Genomic DNA, 14,532 nt, shown 5'->3' with positions numbered 1-14,532 from the left:
TTATCATGGTATTATTCCAGTTATCATGGTATTATTCCAGTTATCATGGTATTATTCCAGTTATCATGGTATTATTCCAGTTATCGTGGTATTATTCCAGTTATCATGGCATTATTCCAGTTATCGTGATATTATTCCAGTTATCATTATATTATTCCAGTAATCATGGTATTATTCCAGTAATCATGGTATTATTCCAGTTATCATGGTATTATTCCAGTTATCATTATATTATTCCAGTAACCATGGAATTATTCCAGTTATCATGGTATTATTCCAGTTATCATGGTATTATTCCAGTTATCGTGGTATTATTCCAGTTATCATGGTATTATTCCAGTTATCGTGATATTATTCCAGTTATCATTATATTATTCCAGTAATCATGGTATTATTCCAGTAATCATGGTATTATTCCAGTTATCATGGTATTATTCCAGTTATCATTATATTATTCCAGTAACCATGGAATTATTCCAGTTATCATGGTATTATTCCAGTTATCATGGTATTATTCCAGTTATCATGGTATTATTCCAGTTATCATGGTATTATTCCAGTAACCATGGTACTGTTCTACTGCTAATATATCGTATCATGTCTGGTGGTTAGCAGTGACATCATATGAACTTTGTCATTTCTGTCCCCTGAGGTTGGGAGAATGAGGCGCTCAGAGAGGAGAATGACCATCAGTGGTATCAATCTGGAGAAGACATCTACACCATCTCAGGATGGTGAGTAACTACAGCACTGTCCTAGTCATCATATCATGGGATTACATTTCATCAGCAATGTACAAGATTATATATCACACTCAGGTCATACAGACCCCCACAACAGTCAACCTACTGTATCTACACTATATATACACAAAGGTATGTGGACACCCCTTCAAATGACTGGATTCGTCTATTTCAGCCACACCCGTTGCTGACAAGTGTATAACATTGAGCACACAGCCATGCAATCTCCATAGACAAACATTGGCAGTAGAATGGCCCGTACTGAAGAGCTCAGACTTTCAACGTGGCACTGTCATAGGATGCCACCTTTCCAACAAGTCAGTTCGTCAAATTTCTGCTCTGCTAGAGCTGCCCCGGTCAACTGTGTGTGCTGTTATTGTGAAGTGGAAACGTCTATGAGCAATAACAGCTCAGCCGCGAAGTGGTAGACCACACAAGCTCACAGAGTGGGACCGCCGAGTACTGAAGCGCATAGCTCATAAAAATCATGTCCTCGGTTGCAACACTCACTACTGAGTTGCAAACTGCCTCTGAAAGCAACTTCAACACAATAACTCTTCGTCGAGAGCTTCATGAAATGGGTTTCCATGGCCGAGCAGCCGCACACAAGCCGAAGATCACCATGCTCAATGCCAAGCGTCGGCTGGAGTGGTGTAAAGCTCGCCGCCATTGGACTCTGGAGCAGTGGAAACGCGTTCTCTGGAGTGATGAATCACGCTTCACCATCTGGCAGTCCGACAGACGAATCTGGGTTTGGCGGATGCCAGAAGAACGCTACCTGACCGAATGCACAGTGCCAACTGTAAAGTTTGGTGGAGGAGGAATAATGGTCTGGGGCTGTTTTTCATGGTTTGGTCTAGGTCTCCTGACATTCTAGACGATTCTGTGCTTTGTGGTAACATTCTGGAGAAGTTCCTTTCCTGTTTCAGCATGACAATGCCCCAGTGCACAAAGCGATGTCCATACAGAAATGGTTTATTGAGATCGGTGTGGAATAACTTGACTGGCCTGCACAAAACCCTGACCTCAACCCCATCGAACACCTTTGTGATGAATTGGACCGCCAACTGTGAGCCAGGCCTAATCGCCCAACATCAGTGCCCGAGCTCGCTAATATTCTTGTGGCTAAATGGAAGCAAGTCCCTGAAGCAATGTTCCAACATCTAGTGGAAAGCATTCCCAGAAGAGTGGAGGCTGTTACAGCAGCAATGTTCCAACATCTAGTGGAAAGCCTTCCCAGAAGAGTGGAGGCTGTTATAGCAGCAATGTTCCAACATCTAGTGGAAAGCCTTCCCAGAAGAGTGGAGACTGTTATAGCAGCAACGTTCCAACATCTAGTGGAAAGCCTTCCCAGAAGAGTGGAGGCTGTTACAGCAGCAATGTTCCAACATCTAGTGGAAAGCCTTCCCAGAAGAGTGGAGGCTGTTATAGCAGCAATGTTCCAACATCTAGTGGAAAGCCTTCCCAGAAGAGTGGAGGCTGTTATAACAGCAATGTTCCAACATCTAGTGGAAAGCCTTCCCAGAAGAGTGGAGGCTGTTATAACAGCAATGTTCCAACATCTAGTAGAAAGCCTTCTCAGAAGAGTGGAGGCTGTTATAGCAGCAATGTTCCAACATCTAGAGGAAAGCCTTCCCAGAAGAGTGGAGGCTGTTATAGCAGCAATGTTCCAACATCTAGTGGAAAGCCTTCCCAGAAGAGTGGAGGCTGTTATAGCAGCAATGTTCCATCATCTAGTGGAAAGCCTTCCCAGAAGAGTGGAGGCTGTTATAGCAGCAATGTTCCAACATCTAGAGGAAAGCCTTCCCAGAAGAGTGGAGGCTGGTATATCAGCAATGTTCCATCATCTAGTGGAAAGCCTTCCCAGAAGAGTGGAGGCTGTTATAGCAGCAATGTTCCAACATCTAGAGGAAAGCCTTCTCAGAAGAGTGGAGGCTGTTATATCAGCAATGTTCCAACATCTAGTGGAATGCCTTCCCAGAAGAGTGGAGGCTGTTATAGCAGCAATGTTCCAACATCTAGTGGAAAGCCTTCCCAGAAGAGTGGAGGCTGTTATAGAGCAAAGGGGACCAACTCCATTTTACTGTCCATGATTTTGGAATGAGATGTTCGACAAGCAGGTGTCCACATACTGTTGGTAATGATGTGTATTATAGATGTGACGATAGGTATTGGTTGAAGCTCAATGTTAAATTCAAATCTCCCTACCATCATATCTAATCCAATATGACACAAATCTCCCTACCATCATATCTAATCCAATATGACACAAATCTTCCTACCATCATATCTAATCCAATATGACACAAATCTCGATGGAAAATCACAAATCAACTTGATTGGAGGTACACAACACATCCACGCCTCTTGTCATGAGCCGTCCGGCGGTTACCGAGAACCACATACCAAATTTTTAACAGGGTTGTTAGCAATTCATGTTAATGCCAAGAATGTGCAAAGCTGTCATCATGGCAAAGGGTGGCTACTATGAAGAATGTCAAATATAAAATATATTTTGATTTGTTTAACACTTTTTGGGTTACTATATGATTCCATATGTGTTATTTCATAGTTTTGATATCTTCACTATTATTCTACAATGTAGAAAATAGTAAAAATTAAGAAAAACCCTGAAATGAGTAGGTGTGTCCAAACTTTTGACTGGTACTGTATATGTATCTACAGTGCATTCTGAAAGTATTCAGACCCATTGACCATATCCACATTTTGTTACGTTACAGCCTTATCCTAAAATGAATAATACATCAAAACATGTCTACACACAATACCCCATAATGACAAAGCAAAAACTGCTTTTTTTGTGTGTGTGCAAAATGTATTACAAATAAAATATGTGAAATATCACATTTTTGCGAATGTATTAAAAATAAAAACTGAAATATTAAATGTACATTAGTATTCAGACCCTTTACTCAGTACTTTGTTGAAGCACCTTTGGCAGTGATTACAGCCTCGAGTCTTCTTGGGTATGGGTACAAGCTTGGGTACAAGCTTGGCACACCTGTATTTGGGGAGTTTTTCCCATTCTTCTCTGTAGATCCTTAGCAGATGTTAATGCGAGTGTAGAGAAATGCTTGTGCTTCTAGTTCCGACCGTGCAGGAATATCTAACAAATTCACAACAACTACCTTATACATACAAATACACACAAATGTAAAGGGATGAATAGAATATTTATATATACATATGAGATGAGTAATGTGGGATATGTAAAAATTATTAAAGTGGCGTTATTTAAAGTGATTACTGATACCTTTATTAAGTCCATTTATTAAAGTGACCAGAGATTTGAGTCAGTATGTTGGCAGCAGCCACTCAATGTTAGTGGTGGCTGTTTAACAGTCTGATGGCCTTGAGATAGAAGCTGTTTTTCAGTCTCTCTGTCCCAGCTTTGATGCACCTGTACTGACCTCGCCTTCTGGATGATGGCGGGGTGAACAGGCAGTGGCTCGGGTGGTTGTTGTCCTTGATGATCTTTTTGGCCTTCCTGTGACATCGGGTGGTGTAGGTGTCCTGGAGGGCAGGTAGTTTGCCCCCGGTGATGCGTTGTGCAGACCTCACTACCCTCTGGAGAGCCTTACGGTTGTGGGCGGAGCAGTTGCCGTACCAGGCGGTGATACAGCCCGACAGGATGCTCTCGATTGTGGATCTGTAAAAGAGTCTTTTAGAAGACAAGCCACATTTCTTCAGCCTCCTGAGGTTGAAGAGACTCTGTTGTGCCTTCTTCACCATACTGTCTGTGTGGGTGGACCATTTCAGTTTGTCTGTGATGTGTACACCGAGGAACTTAAAACTTTCCACCTTCTCCACTACTGTCCCGTCGATGTGGATAGGGGGGTGCTCCCTCTGCTGTTTCCTGAAGTCCACGATCATCTCCTTTGTTATGTTGATGTTGAGTGAGAGGTTGTTTTCCTGACACCACACTCCGAGGGCCCTCACCTCCTCCCTGTAGGCCGTCTTGTCGTTGTTGGTAATCAGGCATACCACTGTAGTGTCTTCTGCAAACTTGATGATTGAGTTGGAAGCGTGCATGGCCACGCAGTCATGGGTGAACAGGGAGTACAGGAGAGGGCTCAGAACGCACCCTTGTGGGGTCCCAGTGTTGAGGATCAGCGGGGTGGAGATGTTGTTTCCTACCTTCACCACCTGGAGGCGGCCCGTCAAAAAGTCCAGGACCCAGTTGCACAGGGCGGGGTCGAGACGCAAGGTCTCGAGCTTAATGACAAGTTTGGAGGTTACTATGGTGTTAAATGCTGAGCTGTAGTCAATGAACAGCATTCTCACATAGGTATTCCTCTTGTCCAGATGGGTTAGGGCAGTGTGCAGTGTGGTTGCGATTGCCAGCCTGAAATCCAGAACATGTTTTGTGATAACTTCTTACTCCATGTACAGTTGAAATCAGAAGTGTACATACACCTTAGCCAAATACATTTAAACTCACTTTTTCTCAATTCCTGACATTTAATCCTAGTTCAAATTCCCTGTCTTAGGTCAGTTAGTATAACCCCTTTATTTTAAGAATGTGAAATGTCAGATTAATAGTAAAGATAATTATTTATTTCAGCTTTTATTTCTTTCATCACATTCCCAGTGAGTCAGAAGTTTACATACACTCAATTAGTATTTGGTAGCATTGCCTTTGAATTGTTTAACTTGGGTCAAACGTTTCGGGTAGCCTTCCACAAGCTTCCCACAATAGGTTGGGTGAATTTTGGCCCATTCCTCCTGACAGAGATGGTGTAACTGAGTCAGGTTTATAGGCCTCCTTCCTTGCACACGCTTTTTCAGTTCTGCTCACAAGTTTTCTATAGGGTTGAGGTCGGGGCTTTGTGATGGCCACTCCAATACCTTGACTTTGTTGTCCTTAAGCCATTTTGCCACAACTTTGGAAGTATGCTTGGGGTCATTGTCCATTTGGAAGACCCATTTGTGACCAAGCTTTAACTTCCTGACTGATGTCTTGAGATGTTGCTTCAATATATCCACCTAATTTTCCTCCTCATGATGCCATCTATTTTGTAAAGTGCACCAGTCCCTCCTGCAGCAAAGCACCCCCCACAACATGATGCTGCCACCCCCGTGCTTCACGATTGGGATGGTGTTCTTCGGCTTGCAAGCATCCCCCTTTTTCCTCCAAACATAACGATGGTCATTATGGCCAAACAGTTCCATTTTTGTTTCATCAGACCAGAGGACATTTCTCCAAAAAGTACGATCTTTGTCCCCATGTGCAGTTGCAAACCGTAGTCTGGCTTTTTTATGGTGGTTTTGGAGCAGTTGCTTCTTCCTTGCTGAGCGGCCTTTCAGGTTATGTCGATATAGGACTCGTTTTACTGTGGATATAAATAATTCTGTACCTGTTTCCTCCAGCATCTTCACAAGGCTCTTTGCTGTTGTTCTGGGATTGATTTGCACTTTTCGCACCAAAGTACATGTATCTCTAGGAGCGGTATGACGGCTGCGTGGTCTCATGGTGTTTATACATGCGTACTATTGTTTGTACAGATGAACGTGGTACCTTCAGGCATTTGTAAATTGCTCCCTAGGATGAACCAGACTTGTGGAGGTCTACAATGTTTTTCTGAGGTCTTGGCTGATTTCTTTGGATTTTCCCATGATGTCAAGCATCAATCTGTGATTGACTGTAGACCCTGCCACATACGTCTTGTGTTTGAGCCGTTGAATTGCGACTCTACTTTGTCTCTATACTGACGCTTTGCTTGTTTGACTGCCTTGCGGAGGGAATAGCTGCACTGTTTGTATTCGGTCATGTTTCCGCTCGCCCTGATTAAAAGCAGTGGTTCGCGCTTTCATCCATATCTTGCTGTAATTTCAATGAGAGCTTGGTTGAAAATCTGCCACCCCCAGAAAAAATCCAAACAGAAAGTGGAACTTCTCAGGTTTTTGCCTGCCATATGAGTTCTGTTATATTCACAGACATAATTCAAACAGTTTTAGAAAGTGTTTTATATCCAATACTAATAATAATATGCAAATATTAGCAACTATGACTGAGGAGCAGGCCGTTTACTCTGGGCACCTCTGTGCACCTTTCATCCAAGCTACTCAATACTGCCCCTGCAGCCATAAGAAGTTCTTGTGTACCACATTTTAAAAATTATTTTTATTTCACCTTTATTTAACCAGGAAGGCCAGCTGAGAACAAGTTCTCATTTACAACTGCGACCTGGCCAAGATAAAGCAAAGCAGTGCGGCACAAACAACAACACAGAGTTACACATGGAATAAACAAACATACAGTCAATAACACAATAGAAAAAATAAAGTCTATATACAGTGTGTGCAAATGGCGTGAGGAGGTAAGGCAATAAATAGGCCCTAGTAGTGAAGGAATTACAATTTAGCAGATTAATACTGGAGTGATAGATGAGCAGATGATGATGTGTAAGTAGTGATACTGGTGTGCAAAAGAGCAGAAAGTAAATAAAAACAATATGGGGATGAGGTAGGTAGATTGGGTGGGCTATTAGATAGCTGATGTTTAAAGTTAGTGAGGGAAATATTAGTCTCCAGCTTCAGCGATTTTTGCAATTCGTTCCAGTCATTGGCAGCAGAGAACTGGAAGGAAAGGCGGACAAAGGAGGTGTTGGCTTTGGGGATGACCAGTGAGATATACCTGCTGGAGCGCGTGCTACGGGTGGGTGTTGTTATCGTGACCAGTGAGCTGAGATAAGGTGGAGCTTTACCTAGCATAGACTTATAGATGACCTGAAGCCAGTGGGTCTGGCGACGAATATGTAGCGAGGGCCAGCCGACTAGAGCATACAGGTCGCAGTGGTGGGTGGTATAAGGGGCTTTGATAACAAAACGGATGGCACTGTGATATGAGTGAGTGGGGACTGGGGAGCTAATGCAGACCAGACAGCTGCAGCAGTGAATGAGTAGATGTAGCAGGATCTTGGCTCTTAGCTCTATAAAGGGGCTGCCCTGTGTTAGGGGAAAATTACATAATTACCTGATTTGTTTGATATTAATAGTAAACTGTTATATATTTAACTAAGAGTAAGAATGGCCTGCTAAGGCTGAGTGTTATGGTGTCCACTCTAGCACCCTGCAGTTAGTCTGGGCGTCTGGTTAAGGAAATGGGTTTTGCTAGCGATAGCTTGAGCTGACAATCACTTGGTGATAAAAATCTAAAAGCTGGCATTCTATAGACAAGATGTGGTGTGTGTGACCCGAGATAGAGAGAGCCTGGAAGAGATAAGAACAAAGTCTCATTGTCTCATCTTCCTGGCATCTGGGAAACTAAGCCGGGTTGGAAGTAAAACAACAGCCCGTGCAGATAACCAGGAGATGGACCAAGGTGGCTTATGGGAACGGTAGAAATGACTGACTGAGCATTTAGGGCCTATATAAGATCTGTTTTTTTCACGATCAGTTAAAGCTCTCGGCAACACAACTTAGAGTGTGCGGACGACGGTTTTATTATTGCAATAAATAATGTTGAATAAAGATGATTGTTTGAATAATTGTCCAAGTTTCTCTCAGTACTGAAATTTCCACTACAGCAGACAAAGACTTGATCCTCTCAATCACCTGAGACACATTTGGCAGAAGTACCGAACATTAAAAAAATTCTAGTACCGAACCGACCAAAGACACTACAGTATGAAGATAGGCAGAAACTGCTTGTCCAATAGAAATCCCCGATCACACTTGTAGGTGATGTCATGGCAGCGTAGGCTAGCTAAGCTCGTGCGTAGAAACAAGTCACCGGGTTTAACTGTCGCCTCGCGCCGAACCGCGTGTGTGCCGGGCCATCAAATCAAAGACAGTCCGTCGATATAAAGCTGTTTTTGACGAAGACGAAAACATGTCAGTTTGTCACGTTCATGAGGTTGGAGTAATAACATGTTCAACTATTTAAGAGTTTATTGGCTTCAATCAAGGTTGTGCCTTTAGATTTGGAGAAAATGAACAACTAAGGAAGAATTCTTCACTTCTCTCATTGACTTCTCAAACCCCAAACTCCAGTTCGGTCTGTTCGGTCTGTTTCACAAGCGTTCCCGGAAGTCTCACCATGTTGCGCCTCTGGGTTTAGAAACTCTGTGAGTGGACGGATACGTAATAGGTTAGGGTTACACACAGTACATTAAGATACACTATCATCACAATGAAGTGGGGTAAAACTGGGAAATGGTGTAAATTTGCTGTGCATCACAGCTAAGAATGTCTTGTAAGATATCAATGGGAAAGTGTGTGCAAAAAAAACTGTCTGTCCCTCTGATGTTTTCGTAGATGACAAGAGGAAGTCGATCTCAGACCTCAGAGACGCCAGTTCCTCCTCCTTCAACCCGGACAGGGAGAAACCGGCCGCTTCTGTCTCTGTCAGAGCTATATCTGCTCTCTATCTGTCCAAGGTAGCAGCTGCAGAGTCAACGGTTAGTACTCCTTCGCTCGCTCCTCTGAGATGTGTCTCATTGGCCCTGGGGTTAGAGGTGTTACAGTATCTTATCTATGAGCTATAGAACTATGTCCATCTTATCTCAAGGATCTATAGATCAGTACTCTCCAACCCTGTTCCTGGAGAGATACCCTCCTGTAGGTTTTAACTCCAACCCTCTTCCTGGAGAGATACCCTCCTGGAGGTTTTATCTCCAACCCTGTTCCTGGAGAGACACCCTCCTGTAGGTTTTAACTCCAACCCTGTTCCTGGAGAACACCCTCCTGTAGGTTTTAACTCCAACCCTGTTCCTGGAGAGATACCCTCCTGGAGGATTTAACTCCAACCATCTTCCTGGAGAGATACCCTCCTGGAGGTTTTAACTCCAACCCTGTTCCTGGAGAGATACCCTCCTGTAGGTTTTAACTCCAACCATCTTCCTGGAGATCTACCCTCCTGTAGGTTTTAACTCCAACCCTGTTCCTGGAGAGATACCCTCCTGTAGGTTTTAACTCCAACCCTGTTCCTGGAGAGAAACCCTCCTGTAGGTATTAACTCCAACCCTCTTCCTGGAGATCTACCCTCCTGTAGGTTTTAACTCCAGGAACATTGTTGGAGAGTTCTGCTATAGCTCTATGTCTGTCTTCTGTAGGATCTATATATATATATACAGTGGGGAGAACAAGTATTTGATACACTGCCGATTTTGCAGGTTTTCCTACTTACAAAGCATGTAGAGGTCTGTAATTTTTATCATAGGTACACTTCAACTGTGAGAGACGGAATCTAAAACAAAAATCCAGAAAATCACATTGTATGATTTTTAAATAATTAATTTGCATTTTATTGCATGACATAAGTATTTGATCACCTACCAACCAGTAAGAATTCCGGCTCTCACAGACCTGTTAGTTTTTCTTTAAGAAGCCCTCCTGTTCTCCACTCATTACCTGTATTAACTGCACCTGTTTGAACTCGTTACCTGTATAAAAGACACCTGTCCACACACTCAATCAAACAGATTCCAACCTCTCCACAATGGCCAAGACCAGAGAGCTGTGTAAGGACATCAGGGATAAAATTGTAGACCTGCACAAGGCTGGGATGGGCTACAGGACAATAGGCAAGCAGCTTGGTGAGAAGGAAACAACTGTTGGCGCAATTATTAGAAAATGGAAGAAGTTCAAGATGACGGTCAATCACCCTCGGTCTGGGGCTCCATGCAAGATTTCACCTCGTGGGGCATCAATGATCATGAGGAAGGTGAGGGATCAGCCCAGAACTACACGGCAGGACCTGGTCAATGACCTGAAGAGAGCTGGGACCACAGTCTCAAAGAAAACCATTAGTAACACACTACGCCGTCATGGATTAAAATCCTGCAGCGCACACAAGGTCCCCCTGCTTAAGCCAGTGCATGTCCAGGCCTGTCTGAAGTTTGCCAATGACCATCTGGATGATCCAGAGGAGGAATGGGAGAAGGTCATGTGGTCTGATGAGACAAAAATAGAGCTTTTTGGTCTAACTCCACTCGCCGTGTTTGGAGGAAGAAGAAGTATGAGTACAACCCCAAGAACACCATCCCAACCGTGAAGCATGGAGGTGGAAACATCATTCTTTGGGGATGCTTTTCTGCAAAGGGGACAGGACGACTGCACCGTATTGAGGGGAGGATGGATGGGGCCATGTATCGCGAGATCTTGGCCAACAACCTCCTTCCCTCAGTAAGAGCATTGAAGATGGGTCGTGGCTGGGTCTTCCAGCATGACAACGACACGAAGCACACAGCCATGGCAACTAAGGAGTGGCTCCGTAAGAAGCATCTCAAGGTCCTGGAGTGGCCTAGCCAGTCTCCAGACCTGAACCCAATAGAAAATCTTTGGAGGGAGCTGAAACTCCGTATTGCCCAGCGACAGCCCCGAAACCTGAAGGATCTGGAGAAGATCTGTAGGGAGGAGTGGGCCAAAATCCCTGCTGCAGTGTGTGCAAACCTAGTCAAGAACTACAGGAAACGTATGATCTCTGTAATTGCAAACAAAGGTTTCTGTACCAAATATTAAGTTCTACTTTTCTGATGTATCAAATACTTATGTCATGCAATAAAATGCAAATTAATTACTTAAAAATCATACAATGTGATTTTCTGGATTTTTGTTTTAGATTCCGTCTCTCATAGTTGAAGTGTACCTATGATAAAAATTACAGACCTCTACATGCTTTGTAAGTAGGAAAACCTGCAAAATCGGCAGTGTATCAAATACTTGTTCTCCCCACTGTATATATATATATATATAAACAACAAGGCCTCTGGTCTCCACAACACACAGAAAACAGAAAGCAGCATTCGCGTGAAACTGAAAGCACGAACCACTGCTTTTAACCAGGGCAAGGTGACCGGAAGCATGACCGAATACAAACAGTGTAGCTATTCTCTCCGCAAGGCAATCAAACAGGCTAAGTCCCAGTACAGAGACAAAATCGAGTCGCAATTCAACAGCTCAGACACAAGAGGTATGTGGCAGGGTCTACAGTCAATCACGGATTACAAAAAGAAAACCAGCCCCGTCGCGGACCAGGATGTCTTGCTCCCAGACAGGCTAAACAACTTTTTTGCCCGCTTTGAGGACAATACAGTGCCACTGACACGGCCCCCTACCAAAACCTGCGAGCTCTCCTTCACTGCAGCCGAGGTGAGTAAAACATTTAAACGTGTTAACCCTCGCAAGGCTGCAGGCCCAGACGGCATTCCCAGCCGCGTCCTCAGAGCATGCGCAGACCAGCTGGCTGGTGTGTTTACGGACATATTCAATCAATCCTTATCCCAGTCTGCTGTTCCCACATGCTTCAAGAGGGCCACCATTGTTCCTGTTCCCAAGAAAGCTAAGGTAACTGAGCTAAACGACTACCGCCCCGTAGCACTCACTTCCGTCATCATGAAGTGCTTTGAGAGACTAGTCAAGGACCATATCACCTCCACCCTACCGGACACCCTAGACCCACTCCAATTTGCTTACCGACCCAATAGGTCCACAGACGACGCAATCGCAACCACACTGCACACTGCCCTAACCCATCTGGACAAGAGGAATACCCATGTGAGAATGCTGTTCATCGATTACAGCTCAGCATTTAACACCATAGTACCCTCCAAACTCGTCATCAAGCTCGAGACCCTGGGTCTCGACCCCGCCCTGTGCAACTGGGTCCTGGACTTCCTGACGGGCCGCCCCCAGGTGGTGAGGGTAGGTAACAACATCTCCACCCCGCTGATCCTCAACACTGGGGCCCCACAAGGGTGCGTTCTGAGCCCTCTCCTGTACTCCCTGTTCACCCACGACTGCGTGGCCATGCACGCCTCCAACTCAATCATCAAGTTTGCGGATGACACTACAGTGGTAGGCTTGATTACCAACAACGACGAGACGGCCTACAGGGAGGAGGTGAGGGCCCTCGGAGTGTGGTGTCAGGAAAATAACCTCACACTCAACGTCAACAAAACAAAGGAGATGATTGTGGACTTCAGGAAACAGCAGAGGGAGCACCCCCCTATCCACATCGACGGGTCAGTAGTGGAGAAGGTGGAAAGTTTTAAGTTCCTCGGTGTACACATCACAGACAAATTGAATTGGTCCACCCACACAGACAGCGTTGTGAAGAAGGCGCAGCAGCGCCTCTTCAACCTCAGGAGGCTGAAGAAATTCGGCTTGTCACCAAAAGCACTCACAAACTTCTACAGATGCACAATCGAGAGCATCCTGTCGGGCTGTATCACCGCCTGGTACGGCAACTGCTCCGCCCACAACCGTAAGGCTCTCCAGAGGGTAGTGAGGTCTGCAGAACGCACCACCGGGGGCAAACTACCTGCCCTCCAGGACACCTACACCACCCGATGTCACAGGAAGGCCATAAAGATCATCAAGGACAACAACCACCCAAGCCACTGCCTGTTCACCCCGCTATCATCCAGAAGGCGAGGTCAGTACAGGTGCATCAAAGCAGGGACCGAGAGACTGAAAAACAGCTTCTATCTCAAGGCCATCAGACTGTTAAACAGCCACCACTAACATTTAGCGGCCGCTGCCAACATACTGACTCAACTCCAGCCACTTTAAAAATGGGAATTGATGGAAATTATGTAAAAATGTACCACTAGCCACTTTAAACAATGCCACTTAATATAATGTTTACATACCCTACATTACCCATCTCATATGTATATACTGTACTCTATATCATCTACTGCATCTTGCCATCTTATGTAATACATGTACCACTAGCCACTTTAAACTATGCCACTTTATGTTTACATACCCTACAGTACTCATCTCATATGTATATACCGTACTCTATACCATCTACTGCATCTTGCCATGCCGTTCTGTACCACCACTCATTCATATATCTTTATGTACATATTCTTTATCCCTTTACACTTGTGTGTGTGTATAAGGTAGTAGTTGTGGAATTGTTAGGTTAGATTACTTGTTTGTTATTACTGCATTGTCGGAACTAGAAGCACAAGCATTTCGCTACACTCGCATTAACATCTGCTAACCATGTGTATGTGACTAATAAAATTTGATTTGATTTGATTTGAAAACATCAAGGCCTCTGGTCTCCACAACACACAGAAAACACCAAGGCCCCTGGTCTCCACAACACACAGAAAACATCAAGGCCCCTGGTCTCCACAACACACAGAAAACATCAAGGCCCCTGGTCTCCACAACACACAGAAAACATCAAGGCCCCTGGTCTCCACAACACACAGAAAACATCAAGGCCCCTGGTCTCCACAACACACAGAAAACATCAAGGCCCCTGGTCTCCACAACACACAGAAAACATCAAGGCCCCTGGTCTCCACAACACACAGAAAACATCAAGGCCCCTGGTCTCCACAACACACAGAAAACATCAAGGCCCCTGGTCTCCACAACACACAGAAAACATCAAGGCCCCTGGTCTCCACAACACACAGAAAACATCAAGGCCTCTGGTCTCCACAACACACAGAAAACAACAATGCAGATCACTGAGAAGCCAGTAATAAAATATACAGTACTATAACTGTTATGTAATGATAGTGATTATCCTTACATATAATTATTATCATATTAGTTTGTCATATTGAACTGATTTTATGATATTTCCCTGCAGGCTCAAGATCCATCCTCTCCAACCAAGAGAGGAGTGAACCCACCCAAGGTAGGCAGAGGAGAACTGTTGTCTTCTTAAACGTCTCAGAGGTGGCATGACAAGGTGCAAGGTGTATTTTGTTTGACAAGGTGCAAGGATTGTTCGTTTGGCTTGCAGGTAATGTTGTTTTGTTGTTGATTTTGTTGCAATATAATGGTATTTTGT

General features: G+C 44.4%; 1 protein-coding gene across 2 annotated transcripts in view; it reads left to right on the top strand.

Moving 5' to 3' along the window:
• The window catches only part of LOC139531464 (LIM domain and actin-binding protein 1-like), a 43,568-nt gene that overhangs the window by 16,575 nt on the left and 12,461 nt on the right, over positions 1-14,532 (top strand). For both annotated transcript variants that reach the window (XM_071327935.1, XM_071327933.1), the window contains exons 5-7: positions 653-734; positions 9,024-9,166; positions 14,329-14,376. In XM_071327935.1, the coding sequence (XP_071184036.1) occupies positions 653-734; positions 9,024-9,166; positions 14,329-14,376 (273 nt within the window). The remainder of the gene's footprint in view (positions 1-652; positions 735-9,023; positions 9,167-14,328; positions 14,377-14,532) is intronic.

Source organism: Salvelinus alpinus, chromosome 10 (assembly GCF_045679555.1).
Source record: "Salvelinus alpinus chromosome 10, SLU_Salpinus.1, whole genome shotgun sequence".
NCBI classification, from domain to species: domain Eukaryota; kingdom Metazoa; phylum Chordata; class Actinopteri; order Salmoniformes; family Salmonidae; genus Salvelinus; species Salvelinus alpinus.
The sequence above is the reverse complement of the archived record's forward strand: the minus strand, read 5'-3'. Positions and strand labels throughout refer to the sequence as shown.